Source organism: Daphnia magna, linkage group LG1 (genome assembly GCF_020631705.1).
Source record: "Daphnia magna isolate NIES linkage group LG1, ASM2063170v1.1, whole genome shotgun sequence".
In the NCBI taxonomy this organism is placed as follows: Eukaryota; Metazoa; Arthropoda; class Branchiopoda; order Diplostraca; family Daphniidae; genus Daphnia; species Daphnia magna.
In genome coordinates, this window is record NC_059182.1 from 6,683,119 (window position 1) to 6,699,393 (window position 16,275).

The following is a 16,275-nucleotide window of genomic DNA, read 5'->3' on the forward strand; positions in this document are numbered from 1 at the left end:
CGGAGGATATACAATCCACCGCATATATATCTGGATAGCTCAAAGAACCAAGTGTTCAACACTTTTTCTTTCTCGAGGGTCGGATTTAAAAAGTGGGCCATCCGCTTGAATGTTTCTTTGGGCGCTGTTTGACTGGCAGTTTAAAATGTGTATACTCTGCACACCATTTTATTTAAATTTAAATGGCGGCCTTTTTAGCAAAATTGGTTGCGGTATACGTAATATTGCCTCTGGTATATTACACTCACACGTCTTGGATATATTTGACATGCATCAATCACCGGGTATAATAGGGTTTCATCATTCGTGTATAGAAAGCTCCCCCCTCCATCAGGATGCCTCAAATGATCAAATCTGAATATTCAAAATTTTGTGGATAGATTTGTCGAACACACACACATAAAACCAAATGAAGTTAATGTGTATCGTCTTAAGAAGAGGAATGCCCCACCGTAAGTATGTGCTATAGGGAAGAATATCTTATAGATGTCAGACGGTATATGTATGGGCGCAAAAGCTGTATACATTCCAAGAAATGTTTTCATTTTCATTTTTCGTTTTTTATTGAAAGCGAGATAAGAAGGAAATATTATATATTATGTGGGAACATGTAGCGGAAAAATTCTGAACAACATCGAGCCGTAGGGTTTGACAGCCAGCCAACATCTTCTATAAATACACAGGACAAAATAGAAATGGATGCAACGAAAGAATAAAAACAAACGCAAAGAGACGCATCGACAATTTCAACATTTTTCAGAAGCGATGGTTAAAGCGGATAAAATAGAAGGATTTTTCAAATATCTTCATCTCAACTGTGGGCTGAATAGCGACGCGAACAAATTCCATGCGCAAGTGTGTGAATTCCGCCGCTGAGAAGTTTCATTTTTTTCTCAGATCTTGCGGTGTTATGCGTAGTTCTCAGTTTGTTGGTGGGAAAAGAAAGAAAAAAAAACAAAAACATGCGGAAAGAGAGAAGCTGGGAATGAACCAAGACCTTGGGCCAGTGTGAAAGAGAGGGCTGAGTAACATTAGTGAGCCACCAGGACTCTGTTGTTGGATCAATTCAGCTGGACAAAAAAACGCACCACTTCAAAGGGAACGAAGAGGCCGTTTGTGCAATGAGGGTCAACAAAGTATTACATCATCCGACAAACAAATTGGCATCCTCGGCTCAAGCCCAACATTCTACAATCTTTATTAGCCTAAGCATTTTCGTATGTCAAAACATATTCCCGCGCCGCTTTGGCTTCTTTATACAATAAGTTTGAATTAATTATTTATTTTCAAAACAAACAAACCATTAACACCCAGCATAATAATAATAATTCGATCTCATCTGATGAAATATAGAAAATGAACTAATCCAACGCAACTGGTTGATTAAAAACAAAACACGGCTACCTGCGGATATGACAACCGTATATAGGTAAACACGTACATAGAGCATCAGCTTTAAAAAAAAAATGTATTTATTTTTTCCCATGGACACAAAACATTTCGGCGTAACTTGTCGACATGCTTGTGTGTCTGTGTGTGAATATTAGCGAGGCGTCTCATCGGAAAGTGTGTAAAGAAGGATATACGTGGGGGGAAAGATCCGTGGGAAAACCTCTAAAAAAAAAGGAGGGAAGTTCAAACAAGGTAGATACAGCACAAAAAAATAAATAAACGACCATGTACCGTGTTTGAACAGGTTACACACGATCTTTATCAACACGTTTCAGGTCTCTTTAACGCGTTACTGCTCTCCTTGGTGGACTATATATATTTTACTCTTGTCTCCCTATCTGCAAAATTAATTACTTGAGATTTCAATCTTTCACTGCTGGGAACTGTGTGCGACACTCTCATTTCAATAACACGGTGCAGAATATGCATCTATGTGTTGTCAGCACAAGAACTATAAGTATTACTAAATGTCACACAGTATCGCTATATGCGAATATGCTTTCAGCATTTCGTACGGCGATGGAGAAGTAAAGATAAACCGTATGAGCTATTAGAATGAAATTCTCGTAGATAAGATGATGCTAAAAAACAATTGATTGTCATAATAAAAATTAACAGCCGACAGGTGGTGCCCATGCTGTCAGAGAACATCTGCAAGTTGTTAGGCATTGGTTGGCAAATTAATGTTAAAGATTTAGCGTGCATTTTGAAGACCCCAAGTTTAATTCTAGCGATTTCAAATTACTTCAACTTTTTCTTTGAAAAATTTATAACTATACCAAATGCGGATAAAATGCTTAAGCTAATGCGAATGCTTCCTCACTCGCTATATATTGGTCCAAGGGTTATAATTCATTTTAAATACTTAAGTAATCTGCTATTTGGTGAACAGGGATAATCCGAATGGTTATAATCCCATCCGTCTTTGCTTATGCTGCCCCACCCTCATGTCACTGGGGACAAACATTTTTCACACACTGTTGGAATCGAATCCAGCAGTCGGAGATTGTTGGCCAATTTTAATGGGATAACCGGCTCATGCTATTTGGCGCAGTTAAAGAATTTAATGTTTTGAGTATACAAATATTGTAGTTCTGTTGGAATGGTAGCAGTCCTACGTGAATTTCGATTTTCGTGATCGTCGTTCAATTTCGAATGTAAATCGTGTATTTTTATAGCTACATGTCAGTTTTTGAGAAAACAATTACTGTAGGTCTAAGTAAAACTTTTTCATGAAAATTTCGGGCTTAAAATTCGATAAGACCGATAAACTGTTCGAAGCGAATTTGAACGCTGATTCCGCATAAAATCTTAGTTTTCCCGTTAATTCAATGTTTTTGGAATAAAACACAATAAAAACAAGATTTGAACGCAACCACTTTTAATTCAAATAACATAAAAACTATAAAGTGCCAAGTGAAAACGAAGTCAATTTTCGTGATCCTCGTTAAATTTGCAATTTAAATCACGTATCGTTCAAACAAAAAGAGTGGTACCCGACTTACTACTCCTGGTACTTCATACCCCTACAATTAAAGTATAAGGGAAAGTGAAGAACAATTCGCTTAAATCAAACACCAGGTGGCAGAACACTGCAGGTGGGCATTTATTTGGGTTGGTTTGGCGGCATCCGACTTCAAACGTGTTTGCTATCGTCACGCGGGTTTGTCTTAAAATGTTTTAGTGCCGTCATGGTGCAGCCTTAAAAACTGTGTCAACGAGAAAATGGAAATGTAGGAAAGACATGGTTACTCTTCAAAATGCAAACATCAAGGTCAGTTATTATCCATTTTCCGACCATAGTCGACGTCAGTTTTGGATTCAAAAATTGGAAAATTTAGATATCGCGTATGGTAAAAACAGTTATCTGTATTCGATGCATTTTTTGTCCAGTGTTTTCACCTACCAGGGACATTGAATAGTCCTAAACAGAGGATTTATTAAGGCTCGGTCGTGATTACATGAGACCCAGTTTACTACCGAGAGGTACTGACACACATAAAATGTGTTTTACTGTTTTTGTGTTTTAGCTGTCGCGCCAGTACCTACCGGTAGGGCAGTGGTCTAAGTTAATCGGGTCTGAACTCAAGGATTTATAGTCAATTTACGAATTCTATCAATTTGAAGTAAAAGAGTATTTATTTTTTCATAACTTTTATTCCAAATATAAATGGACCTTAATGTCCTCAAGGTAGGACTACAGTGTTCAATCCCATTGCATTAAAACCAATCCAACGTTAACTTTTTAGCTAACAAAGTTCGAACGTTAACTTTAGGATTTCAGCAAAGAAAAATTCCTCGAATAACTATCCCCCCTCTGTGGACATCCACACAGGAAGCGAAAGGTTAAACTCGACACGCCGAAATGCTGGAAATGTGCCAGTGGCCGGACATTCATTTTGGTGTTCGTGAGCTAGTTTACTCCTTTGCTCTACAATTCTAAAACAGAACCATATTCCAAACTGTATTCAGCCTTAGCTGTCGTCTTATTGACCACTCTAACAGCACCCGATGCAGTTTTTTACCACACTTTGCATATTCTCCAGTAAAATGAATCACAAAAATGTATTTTATATAAAAAAAAAAAAATACCAAACCATAACCCACGTAAAAAACAAAATTTTTTTTTGAAACTGAAAACACTGGTGACTTTTTAAACTTGTGCCTCTCGTGAATGAAAATGATTCTTAAACAAGGTAAGGCAGTCTTTGGTAGTCATAAGACTTTGTAAAAAAAAAAATAATAATAAATTTCAAAAAATTGAAAAACAAATCTGAACCAAAGAGCGCTTAGACGAGCTGTGTGTGTGAATGTGTGATGAGAAAACTCACGGAGTGGATTCTCTGTTCAAGCTGGAAACCTTTTCAGCAATTGAGATCTCTTGAAAATCGTTTTGATCAGCCGACTGGAGACGACATGTCCCGTCAAAACGTTGGTTGATTTCATCCTCTGGAATTCCTACTGGAAGTTGCATTGAAATTGCCCACTTTTGGCTGGCTTTTTTTGCCACTTTTGCGCCACGCACGTTTCCCTGTTTCTGGTCTCCGATCCTCGGTTCGGTTTCCTTCAGACATGAACGGCGGGATCGAATCTTCTCTAATGTGTAGAAGTCGCGTATTCGTCACTTCGCAATCAATCTGCGTTGGAAATAATGGCGTTATAAGTCGGAGCGAGTTAGCCATAAAAGAAAGCAAAAATTGTTTTGAAATCCGGATTGAAATGGTTACCTGCATCATAGCGATATGACCACGGGGGGCATGCATCGTCTCTGTTATGGAAACAGATCTATTGATTTAAATGTCTTAATCAGCATATTTAGGACGTTTCACTCACGATTAAGAGGCATGGCAGGAAGGAGCAGGGACATGCGTGGTCGAACTGTACTGTTGTGTTCGGTGGCAGGTAACAGAAGGTGATCATCGGAGAAAGAGACGACGTAAAAAGTATCGTCTTTGCGCTGGATAGCTTCAAAAAAGGCTGCAAAAAGGTATCGATCTGGGACTGCCTCGTAGATTTGAATTTCATTTTTCGATATGAATTGCGCTTGAGTGTTTCGAACTACTGAATTCCGTTGAGTTAGCAAGTATTTCCTGTAAGCTGTGCTGCTCATTTCATTCGAGTGAGGTATTACCTAATAAACATTTGAAATTAAGTATGGCGTGGTTTTGCCAAACGAATGGGAAGATGAGTGGAATGATTTTCCGGCATACTTTTGCTAGTTCATGTTTGGATGGTGACTCGTGTTTCACTTCGACGTCAGATTTTGCGGAATTGAAAATAGGTATATGAACACTTGAAGGGCTTGGAGCATGGAACCAATCTCGTAACTCGCTATCGATTCTTGACGACTCGGTACTGTTAATAAGCATTGGACACATTGGAAGGCTCATGTTTTCGCTCCTAAATGGACCGTTATTTAAAATCCAAACAAAGCAATCAGACTAATTCAAAAAGCCAATTTACCCAGTATCGAAGTCAGGGTTTTCCTCGGTAGCCCACAGCAGCGTACGTCCAGCTCCACGCTGAAAAACTACGGCTGGTTCAGCTTTCATGACTCCCTCTGGCAATACTAATCCTGGCCCACTTGGATTCATATAACTTTTCCTACATGACCAAATGATAATGAGCTTGAAATTTCGTATATAATTTTCATTCTCGAAATTACCCAAACGTGGCCACGTTAAAAGACAGCATCAGTAGCACAGCACACAAGACAGTGGTAGCCTTCTTTGTATTAGGGCTGATGCCGAGGGATTTGTTTGTACTGTCACGCTCTCGTTCCAGCAACGCTACTCTCTCCCGTAACATAGAATTTTCCTGTTTTAGCTGTTGATTTTCGCGGTTCAAATCCGACAGCATTGATTCTAGCGACGATACGTATTCCTTTTTTTTCTTGCGCGATAAACATGCAGATTCTCTATTCTTTATCATTCGCTGTTGTCGTTTTAAAGCTTTCACCTGTTAAATGCAACAGTTAAATGTGTTCTGCAACACAACGAAATTCATTAAGAAAACTACTTGACGTACATCGCCATCGCAATGTCCTGAAGGCGGGGACGAACAGGATAAAATTGGTTTTGAATAGTGAACAGACGGACTTGGTATTCGACCATTTATTGGCTGCACTAGCTTTTGCGTTTGGACTGGAAGTGCTTCTATTGCGCATTTGCCAGAACTCTGCTGTGTTAAAGTAGCAAATTCCTCTGGGGTAAGCACAAGCGATTGACCTGAAAATTTTTTCTTATTTTATTACTTACGTCGTTACAAACTAACGAGCTTGGTTATTATCAAAACCTACCAGAAAGATTCTGTTTCCCATTTGCAGCGCCGCTTGCGACGACTTTAATCACCACAGGGTTAACAGGTAACGGCTTTGGTTGGATGTTCGTTCCAAGTTGGTTGGATAAATGTATGGATGGTGACGAAACATTCGTAACGTTATTTTTAGCCAACACCACTTTTGTCTCCTTGGGCAGGTGAAAGTTACCTGAATAAAAATTCACGCAAAATAACGAATAAAGCGTGCACGAATTAGATGATAAGCTTTACGAGTTCACTGCAGAAAACTTACCATCTGCATTAATGGTAATCACTTTAATGATGTCTGAATTATTGGAATGATGTGAAAGAATTGATGTGTTGCTTAGATGAGGTGGAGAAATTGGCGGCGTTTCCAAATTTGACTAAAAATGATCAAGGCAACAACATCAATTAAAATGCCTGGAAGTGATAATAGATCGATTTTCTATTAATCGAAACTGAAGTTGAAAAAAAAAAAGCTTTGATGTTACATTTTTCCATAATAGAAAGTTCGAAGGATAGATATTACGCAAATGACTTATGCGGGGCACCGAGAAAGTCATCTGGTAAAACTCGCAAATCTTCTACACCGATTAAGGATAAACATACCTGTATTTCGGATTTAACGCCCATTAACGAGGTTACACTGTTTTCAAACGGTGAAAGAGGTTGGGGTGACTGAGCTAAAGGTGATATTGGCTCCAGTTTTATATCTTCATCTATTTAATAAAATTAAATTAAAAAAAAAACAAAATTATACAATAATTGTTGGGAAAAAAAGTAACATACCAACTCCAGAGAGAAGATTAGGGAAATCACTAGAGTCAAATTTAGAAAAATCCTTTTCCAATGCACTGGCATGCAAATTGAACTCTAGGAGACCAGAGTATGAATTACAATCGCTGTCTGAACTCAAACCGGTGTCCATGAATTCCGAGTCGTGGTACGTTGGATGAAATGGTATCTGAGCAATATTTAGAAAAGTTGTATGAATAAATTTCGGTTTCAAATTCACCAAGTTGCCAAAAATTACCATAGGATCGTTGGTCAGCTCACTTAAAGACATCATGTTTTCCTCGGAGCCTAAACTGCTTTCTAAATCTGTGTAAAAAGCGCATTTTAACTTAAGGAACGTTGAAAAAAAATTCTATATTTTTTTAGTTTGTAGGAAGACTGTCATTTTCAAGTGCCGCAACTGGTCGTTACACGAGCCCCTGTGACCCAGTTACATTTTATGGTTTGTGTCATGAAGCCACACCCCCCACCATTTTGACGAGAAATGTTGTTGCAAAACATGAACCTCAAACAACGTCGTAGATATATATTTCGAAAATACATTCAACTATGTGCATATTCTAAACGTCTTTCGGTCGAACTGACTACAACGTATGTACAATACGTGGTGTGACTGCTCAACGTTTACGTGGCACAACGAAAGCGAGAGTTAAAAGTCCACGTTTCTTGCTCTACGACCATCCTTTAGAAACCATTAAAAATATGGTGTTTAAGATAAACGAATGAGTTCGAAACGTTTTCTGCTTTTCGTGTTCCGCCTTTGGAAAGAACAAAAGCAAAAGAGGGGAAAAACCGCGCCTTTCAATTTTTCCTTATTTTGGATGTCGACGTCTGTTGCCGCTGGTTGCTCAGTTAGGTTTTTCCTAGTTTTCACTAACAGGTTGGTTAGTGCCAAGATTTTGGTTCAATAGCAAGACCGGTATGGTGAGACGCAAAACCCTACACGTAGCCAAAAGCATCAGGTCCATTAAGGTTCATGTATTATGAAGGTTATAGATAGCCGGAGTTCAAGATTTACACTACTCACAAGGCAAACTATCAAAGAAAGAAATTTTTAGAAATATGAATATCATTAACAGCCTTGCGTGTTGTTTTTGCTTCAAACCGTTTGGATTTTTTACTTTCGTTTTCGATTGTCCGTCTTTGTCCTACATTACAGACCGAAATATTTGATTTTAGGTGCTTTGATACGAATGTCATTGAGAGAAGCACCGCCATATGTGTTTACTTCCAACCCAGACAACCAATAAACAGGAAAGTAAACTTTAATAATTTCCCCATTTCAAGGCCAAGGCCATGCTCGTGCGTAAAAACTCCATTTCATACATGGCGACAGGCTTGAAAACAGACTGTGGCTCCCCCATACCAGCTGGAGGCGGTTTTGATAATGCTTGCTTTTATCAACTTCCCTATTGCAGGTATACCTTGAGTTCTATTACCTCGTGGCATTGCACGAGGAGACAAAAGATTTTCGTTCGAGAAAAAAGAAATTTTCATTGACGGAAGTCGCTGGCCTCTCATGTGTAAAACTCTATGTTACGAGTCAGGCAAACACCTTTTACATTTCAAGCATTTTGTTGATCAGATCTTGTTTCAACACAAAGGGTGTTTCACGAGGAAGGGTAGCGGGTAAAACAAATTATTTTGCAAATTTCTCTGCTATGCGTCCTCCTTTGCACGAATCAAAGTACGTTGAGAGTCTGCTACTCAACTGTTAATGCATACAGGCTAAACAAACCCTTGTACCGATTAGAAATTCGTAAATAGGTAAAACTATGACGTGACGAGAAAACGCCCCTTAATGTCTTCTCACCCCATTGTCCAACCTCTGGGTTTTCAACAGTTTATTATTTTCGAAAACTCAGGATCGAATAGAAGGTGATGCAGATTCCGTGCTTACCGAAAGGGATGTGTGATGAGCTGATTTCATCCGCGAAAAAACGAGTATCGAGACTGGATATTAAATCGAGTGACATTTTCCAAATTCACGCTATGTAATGCGTTTTCCCACGGTGTTCAAAAATACGCACTTAACAAAACTCTTCTTGCAAACCAGGGTTTAGTAATAACACTGTGTGGACCACGATAACACTGTAGACTACGTGTCAACCAACGTGATCACGAGATTCCGAAACCTAGTATATTTAGGTTTCGTTTAAACTTCTCGTTTCTCGACTATTCGATCTGTAATGTTACTCGCCGGCTGCACGCTTCTAGATTGGAACACCCCTATCCCCCTGATCGCGTCAGGCCAATACTGTTCCGCGACATCTGGTGTTTCCATTTAACATACAAAACAATTGGTAAGCGTCTAATGCCACCTACCGATGATTATTACAAAGATGTAGAACGGACTATCCAGTTGACGCCCAACTGAGAGGCAAGGAGTGGTTCTCTCACGACGCCCACATTGGTATTCATTTCTGCAAAGTTGCTGAAATTTGTTTAGTTTTGCATTCTACATTTTAATAGATTGTTACGTATTAAGATCGAAAGAATTCCCAAAAATGGCTGACCTTGTCACGCTGATGACGATTGACATACCAGAGGGTCGCAATAGCCTGCTCGAGAGCCAGACCAACTTGGAGAAGGTAATGATTTCTCATTTGTATTTACATTTCGTTTTTAACACCGAGTTTTATTTGTCGTGCCGTGATAGGTAGCCGATTATTGTGAAGGAAACTACACTCAAGCCCAAGACAAGAGAGTAGCGTTAGAGGAAACAAAAAATTACACGTAAGGCCGTAAATCAAATTTACTTGATGAGATAAAGCACAAATAATAATACCTATAAAGTAAACGAAATTCATTATTTACAATACACTTTCCTAAACAAACACTTCTAGCACGCAATCCCTGGCTTCTGTGGCATATCAAATCAATACATTAGCCTTTGGATTTCTTCAAATGCTGGACTTGCAAGCCACTCAAATGGCTGAGATGGAGAGCCAAATTAATCACATCAATCAAATGGTTATGATTCACAAAGAAAAGGTTGCCAGAAGAGAGATTGGTGTTCTAACAACTAATAAATCATCATCAAGACAGTATAAAATTCTTGCCCCAGCCAACCAGGAGAGACCCATCAAATATGTCAGAAGACCAATTGATTATGCTGGTATTAAAATGTTTTTAGATTTAATGATATAGTATTAGATAGTAAAAAATACCGTTGTCTTTAGCTTTGGACGAAATTGGTCATGGAGTTAGAGTTCATAATGAAGTACCTCGTCAAAAGAGAGCAAGCAGTCAAGGTAGTAGTAGCAGTTTAGCAGGAATGGGCACTCTTGGTGCACCAATGATGACTGGAACTCTGAGAGGACACAGCCCGGTCCCTCCTGCCCCAACAAGTAAACCGCCAACTCCACCCATGGCCCGCGCTGTAGGAACAGGAAGCCTATCTAAAGGATCCAGGGAATATCGGACTCCGCCTGCCGTCGCCCCGCCTCAAGTACGTAATGTCTTTTTAAATTTCCTACGTGTTTTATAATAATTTCCTAACTGTTGTTAAATAATTCCCGTTAAAGGTTCCATCCAATTATGCTCCCAATTATCCTTTGGGTCATTCCCGTCGCGAAAGGAATAGCACTGGTTATGGTACACTTCCTATGTCTCATGCCTCTACATCTAGCAGTATGCACCAGTCTCCGTACAACGCACCCCAGATGATCCAACAAACTCCACAAATCGGCATGGTTCATCCTCTTCCTCACGGCCAAACATCAGCCATTTACGCACCTGGTTCCGCAACTTATGCTTCAGGCCTCGAACGTCAGAGGTCCTACTCTAATCCACGTAAATCTTTCTTCTCTAATCTATCAAGAAATTAACAATTTGATCATCACTATATTTATTTAGCGCCACCCTCCCCTGGAATGATGAATGTTAACTTGGAGCAAATGCCACTACCTCCACCTTCAAATTATGGAACTCTTATGACTAACACTGAAAGTTCTGGCCGAGTAAGAAGTATGTCGCCTCCCCCGCCTCCCCTTCCTACTGAGGAACCTTCTGATAATGGGACAAGCAACCGACGTAGAGTTCTGATGCCAGTAGATGCGGACCTACCGGGTTGGGTACCGAAAGACTATATAGACAAAGGTATATCTTAAAGCTTTACATTATAATTCTTATATTTTCTAAGTTGATTTCCATTTTTCAGTTGTGGCTGTCTATGATTACTATGCTGACAAGGAAGATGAACTAAGTTTCCAAGAAAATTCAGTCATCTATGTCTTACGTAAAAATGACGATGGATGGTGGGAAGGAATTTTGGATGGCATTACTGGTTTATTCCCTGGAAATTATGTAGAATCTTGCATGTAGAGACTTTGAAGTTCACAAACAAATGTTTTCACGATTTTATTACTTTTAGAGCTCCTTTCCCTTAAATATGGTCTCTTTCTCTCTTCTTCAACAATTTTAGTAGATTGAGACATGCTGTTGTACTTTTTTTTTATGAAACTATTTCAAAATTTTCTACTTTTTTCCCCTCTATTCCTCAAAATATAATTTTGTAAAAGTTACTTCATGTTGATACAAGGCAGATACTCTACAGGCCAGGAATAAATGTATGCCGGATCATCTTATAAACAAATCAAGTGTACTGTTTTTAGGAATTCTTAAATAATAATAACATAGATATCTTAACCTTGTGTATTCATGAGAAGAAGAAGAAAAAAAAACTGAGGTATTGACGTGAGGGTAATAACAATATTACATCAGTTAGATCCACGACGGAGCCATGTTATGTCGCAATCTTCTTGACCAAAATAATCTACCCAGTAACCCACATGAGGAATTTTGGAAAACATGTGACGTTCGGAGACCTAATCAGATGGACTCAAAGTTTTAGTTACAGTTGCAGGACCAACTATAAGAAGGTATTAGACTAGCCTCGAATACAAATTAGTTGGCAACGGTAATCATGTAGAGCAAAAGAGATTCCAAGTCGTTATTCACAAATCTTTTTATTTACAGTACCCACCAAACGATTAGGTACACCCCCGTTTTCCTCTATCAGAAGAGAAAGTGCTCTAAAAGTTATCTTTATATGAAAAAATTGTAGGAGTTACACCCAGGGCACTAAAGTATCGTTCACATGATTAGGTACACCACCTTTCCACCCCATAAACGCCATGTTAATACCGGCGTTTCCAAAAATATAAATAAAATACTTCAAAACAACCTTAAATTAATTTTTTTTATGCCGAACGACGCGTTTTTCTTTACTCTATTAGAATATAGTGGATGTTTTTGAATTATTTGAACTAAAAAAATGCTTCCCTATACCCCAAAGTTGGTACACTCAAATGTTTTACAGAGAAAATTATGATTTGTGCTTGTGCCACCAGGGGCGCTGGGATAAATTTCAAGTGCGCAGATTTTTTCTTTAAACACAGCTAGATTTTTCGTATTAAAAAAATAAAATAAAAAATAATAGATTTTTTTTATCAAAAGAAGAAAGTATTTAATCTGTTTTGATTGTTGCCGTAATGTATAACAACAATTTCACAGACATTCTTTTAATAAGCAGAAAAAAATCTGCTCACTTATGTTCTGGTAAGCAAAATTGGTAAGCAAAATTGTTCTACGCCAGATGGCGTTTGCCTAGCTGTTGTAGTTGGGCATCTATACTTATTGAAAGAATTATGCTTAAGAACATTCTGGAAAAGAGATACAGCCGACTGAGTTTCCGTTGCGAGTGATTATATTCGGTCTTTCTTCACAGGACGCCACGCTGCACGGACGGTGTCTGAGATAATTGTACACATTTTTATCACGTCATCAGTCATTTTTTTGTTTGGTAAGTGAAGTTATTCGTAAAAATTTTTATTGTTTGAGTATGTGAATGTTAGATTCCCTACTCCTGGTCCTTGATTGAGGTTCTTTTAGTTAGTTTTCACAAATTATGTGCCGACCTGCACGTGGGTAGGTTGGGCGTATTCTAGAACTTTCCTGTCCACTTCCTCGCATACCATTTCCTGTGATGTAATTTGGGTTATACCATTCGCGGTTCGCACCAGAAGAGTAATCTGATGATTAGCGTGTGTATTAACCCACGTCTGAGGAAAATTATTTTTCCTAACCCTTGTGTAATTAAGAAGTTGAATTCTGTGTTTAATGCTGTATATTAATTTTACAGAACACAATGGCCGTCAAGACTCCAGCTGTGGGCATTGATTTGGGTACAACCTACTCCTGTGTTGGTGTTTTCCAGCATGGAAAGGTAGAAATCATTGCTAATGACCAGGGTAATCGAACCACACCTTCTTACGTGGCATTTACCGACACCGAACGTCTTATCGGTGATGCTGCCAAGAACCAAGTCGCAATGAATCCCACCAATACAGTATTTGACGCTAAGCGATTGATCGGACGCAGATTCGAAGATTCTGTTGTCCAGGCTGACATGAAACATTGGCCATTTGAAGTAGTTAGTGATGGAGGGAAACCAAAGATCCAGGTTGATTACAAGAATGAAACCAAAACATTCTTCCCAGAAGAGATTTCCTCCATGGTGTTGCTCAAAATGAAAGAAACTGCCGAAGCTTACCTTGGCAAAACTGTTGGTAATGCTGTTGTAACCGTCCCTGCCTATTTTAATGATTCCCAGCGACAAGCCACTAAAGATGCTGGAACAATTGCTGGTCTAAATGTTCTTCGTATCATTAATGAGCCTACTGCTGCTGCCATTGCTTATGGGTTAGATAAAAAGGTATAGAATTCCTTCCTAAATTGATAATGTATTGATTTTAAGAGTATCATTTAAAATAGGTTGGAGGAGAGAGAAATGTACTTATCTTCGATCTTGGTGGTGGAACCTTTGATGTTTCAATCTTAACAATTGAAGATGGCATTTTTGAAGTTAAGTCTACTGCTGGTGATACTCACTTGGGAGGAGAAGATTTTGACAACCGCATGGTGAACCACTTTGTTCAAGAGTTCAAACGGAAATACAAGAAGGATATGGCTACAAACAAGCGTGCCCTGCGTCGCCTTCGAACAGCATGCGAGCGTGCCAAGCGTACCTTGTCTTCCTCGGCTCAAGCTAGCATCGAGATTGATTCTCTCTTTGAGGGTATTGATTTCTACACCAGGTACATAAAATGTTTTTTTCATCTGGCAGGTCATTTTCCTAACAGTTTCTATTTAGCATCACGAGGGCTCGTTTCGAAGAGTTGAATGCCGATCTTTTCCGCTCTACTATGGAACCGGTCGAGAAGGCTATCCGTGATGCCAAAATGGATAAGACCCAGATTCAGGATATTGTTCTTGTTGGTGGTTCAACTAGGATTCCGAAAGTCCAAAAATTGTTGCAAGATTTCTTTAACGGAAAAGAACTCAACAAGTCGATCAATCCTGATGAGGCAGTTGCCTATGGCGCTGCTGTTCAGGCAGCTATTCTCCAAGTGAGTTGAAACAAACTTTACATCCTTATTTTTCCATCATTCTCAATTATTTATTAGGGTGACAAATCGGAAGCTGTCCAAGATCTACTTCTGCTGGATGTCGCCCCTCTATCCTTGGGCATTGAAACAGCTGGAGGTGTTATGACTGCACTCATCAAGCGCAATACTACTATTCCAACCAAACAAACCCAAACTTTCACCACTTACTCTGACAACCAACCGGGAGTATTGATTCAAGTATACGAAGGAGAGCGTGCTATGGTGAATATTTAATACTTTTTTCTTAGAAGTAAGAAATTGTTACTGACAAAAAAACATTTGCATTGGTAGACGAAGGATAACAACCTTTTGGGGAAATTCGAACTTACTGGTATTCCTCCTGCCCCGCGTGGTGTTCCGCAAATTGAAGTTACCTTCGATATTGACGCGTAAGCAATTGGTTTTATAGAAGGGAAGATCAAACAGACAAGTAATTTTTGTTTTAATAGAAACGGAATTTTGAATGTGTCTGCTGCCGACAAGTCGACTGGTCGCGAGAACAAAATTACCATCACCAATGACAAAGGTCGATTGTCGAAGGAAGAAATCGAAAAAATGGTAATAAATTATTTTTCGAGTCTAGTCTTGTATTCTATCGATAAGTTTAATGAATAGGTGTCGGATGCCGAGCGTTATCGTTCTGAAGATGAAAAGCAGCGCGAACGCGTATCTGGCAAGAACGCGTTGGAGTCCTATTGCTTCAACATGAAGTCCACTGTTGAAGATGAAAAATTCAAGGACAAATTGTCCGATGCTGACAAGACTACTATCATGGACAAGTGCAACGAGATCATCAAGTGGTTGGATGCCAATCAGCTGGCTGACAAAGAAGAGTTCGAACATAAGCAGAAAGAAATTGAACGAGTCTGCAACCCCATCGTCACTAAGCTTTATCAAGGAGCTGGAGGAGCTCCTCCTGGCTTCCCTGGTGGTGCTGGAGCTGGAGCTGCCCCAGGTCCTGCTCCTGGCGCTGGATCAGGCCCAACCATCGAAGAGGTCGATTAAAACATTCCATACCCATTGCCCGCGAATTCTAGACCCAAATTTCACGTCATCTGATCGTAAATTCAAGTAACGTATTCATAGTCATCACCGAATACAATGAATCCATTCTACATTTCCCATTTTAAGCGATAAGCTTTCTTTTCCTTCTTTCTAAAGATTGGCAAGGTATGTCAATCGAAGCATCAGTTTTTCCTGGCTGCAAGTTCGTTATTTTCGAGCTTGAAAAAGCTTCGACAAACATCTAATAAACTTAGAGCCAATGTTGCGCCGAAGTTGTGCGCTCATTGGTCGTAGTTGTAACACCGTGCAATGCACAATCAATCAACTTTTGGCTGGATATGGCATGTGAAAGTAGAATCTTTGCCACATATAAATGGAAGGTCCTTTTCTGAGTTAGTTAATGTCACGAACAATATTGGAATATGACGAAAACAGAGTACGATAGGGGGCCGTCTACTTGCATGAAGTGGCGGTATCATTCTAATCAGAGAAGTTGGTCACGAAATGTTGCACACACTTTGACGAGATAGTGTATGGACGTCGCTAGCTGAGAATACGTTGGAATTAACATAAGAGGAAAGATTCCAACTGCCTCCTAAAAACAATTTTTTACAAGTTTCCCTCGCCCATGCATCAATTTCCCGAAGAATCGTGAACATGCAATAATACAAGAAGGCTTATGGAAGGAAGGACTGCAAAATGCGCCTTGATCAGAAATAGCACTTGAATCAGAAAATGGCATTCTAGTTTATGGGGTTTGTGTTTTCATTGA

The 16,275-nt window shown here is 39.3% G+C and overlaps 3 protein-coding genes across 4 annotated transcripts; 2 read left to right on the forward strand and 1 right to left on the reverse strand.

Moving 5' to 3' along the window:
• Positions 1-3,589: 3,589 nt before the first annotated feature.
• Positions 3,590-9,254, reverse strand: LOC116930109 (cyclic AMP-dependent transcription factor ATF-6 alpha). Its single transcript, XM_032937479.2, has 13 exons — positions 8,948-9,254; positions 7,286-7,353; positions 7,042-7,216; positions 6,862-6,971; positions 6,524-6,635; positions 6,251-6,439; positions 5,980-6,179; positions 5,618-5,910; positions 5,416-5,556; positions 5,163-5,352; positions 4,786-5,083; positions 4,680-4,720; positions 3,590-4,589 (listed from the first exon to the last, which is right to left on the reverse strand). Exons 1-13 carry the CDS (start codon positions 9,021-9,023, stop codon positions 4,395-4,397), a joined length of 2,088 nt encoding a protein of 695 aa, XP_032793370.2. The 5' UTR covers positions 9,024-9,254; the 3' UTR covers positions 3,590-4,394.
• A 58-nt stretch (positions 9,255-9,312) lies between these two features.
• On the forward strand, positions 9,313-11,644 carry LOC116930126 (abl interactor 2). Of its 2 annotated transcripts, none has more exons than XM_032937499.2 (8): positions 9,313-9,460; positions 9,520-9,638; positions 9,707-9,783; positions 9,894-10,165; positions 10,230-10,498; positions 10,575-10,842; positions 10,906-11,148; positions 11,210-11,644. In XM_032937499.2, exons 2-8 carry the CDS (start codon positions 9,555-9,557, stop codon positions 11,371-11,373), a joined length of 1,377 nt encoding a protein of 458 aa, XP_032793390.2. In that variant the 5' UTR covers positions 9,313-9,460; positions 9,520-9,554; the 3' UTR covers positions 11,374-11,644. The 2 variants fall into 2 exon arrangements, with proteins under 2 accessions (XP_032793390.2, XP_045024213.1); XM_045168278.1 differs by having other exon boundaries at positions 9,317-9,460; positions 9,536-9,638.
• Positions 11,645-12,693: 1,049 nt separating this feature from the next.
• LOC116930116 (heat shock 70 kDa protein cognate 4) lies at positions 12,694-15,613 on the forward strand. The gene is made up of 8 exons (XM_032937486.2): positions 12,694-12,853; positions 13,193-13,765; positions 13,825-14,147; positions 14,204-14,459; positions 14,517-14,720; positions 14,790-14,887; positions 14,948-15,056; positions 15,114-15,613. Exons 2-8 carry the CDS (start codon positions 13,199-13,201, stop codon positions 15,501-15,503), a joined length of 1,947 nt encoding a protein of 648 aa, XP_032793377.1. The 5' UTR covers positions 12,694-12,853; positions 13,193-13,198; the 3' UTR covers positions 15,504-15,613.
• Positions 15,614-16,275: the final 662 nt, after the last annotated feature.

Excerpts from the sequence above, each read along its gene's own strand:
- LOC116930109 (XM_032937479.2), bottom strand. The coding sequence starts at position 9,023 with ATGTCACTCGATTTAATATCCAGTCTCGATACTCGTTTTTTCGCGGAT. Across the intron at positions 6,180-6,250 it reads TGGGAAACAGAATCTTTCTG|GTCAATCGCTTGTGCTTACC; the intron begins GTAGGTTTTGAT and ends AAAAATTTTCAG. Across the intron at positions 4,590-4,679 it reads GTCATATCGCTATGATGCAG|ATTGATTGCGAAGTGACGAA; the intron begins GTAACCATTTCA and ends TTTCCAACGCAG.
- LOC116930126 (XM_032937499.2), top strand. The coding sequence starts at position 9,555 with ATGGCTGACCTTGTCACGCTGATGACGATTGACATACCAGAGGGTCGC. Across the intron at positions 10,166-10,229 it reads AAGACCAATTGATTATGCTG|CTTTGGACGAAATTGGTCAT; the intron begins GTATTAAAATGT and ends CGTTGTCTTTAG. Across the intron at positions 11,149-11,209 it reads GAAAGACTATATAGACAAAG|TTGTGGCTGTCTATGATTAC; the intron begins GTATATCTTAAA and ends TCCATTTTTCAG.
- LOC116930116 (XM_032937486.2), top strand. The coding sequence starts at position 13,199 with ATGGCCGTCAAGACTCCAGCTGTGGGCATTGATTTGGGTACAACCTAC. Across the intron at positions 14,148-14,203 it reads GGTATTGATTTCTACACCAG|CATCACGAGGGCTCGTTTCG; the intron begins GTACATAAAATG and ends GTTTCTATTTAG. Across the intron at positions 14,888-14,947 it reads GTTACCTTCGATATTGACGC|AAACGGAATTTTGAATGTGT; the intron begins GTAAGCAATTGG and ends TTGTTTTAATAG.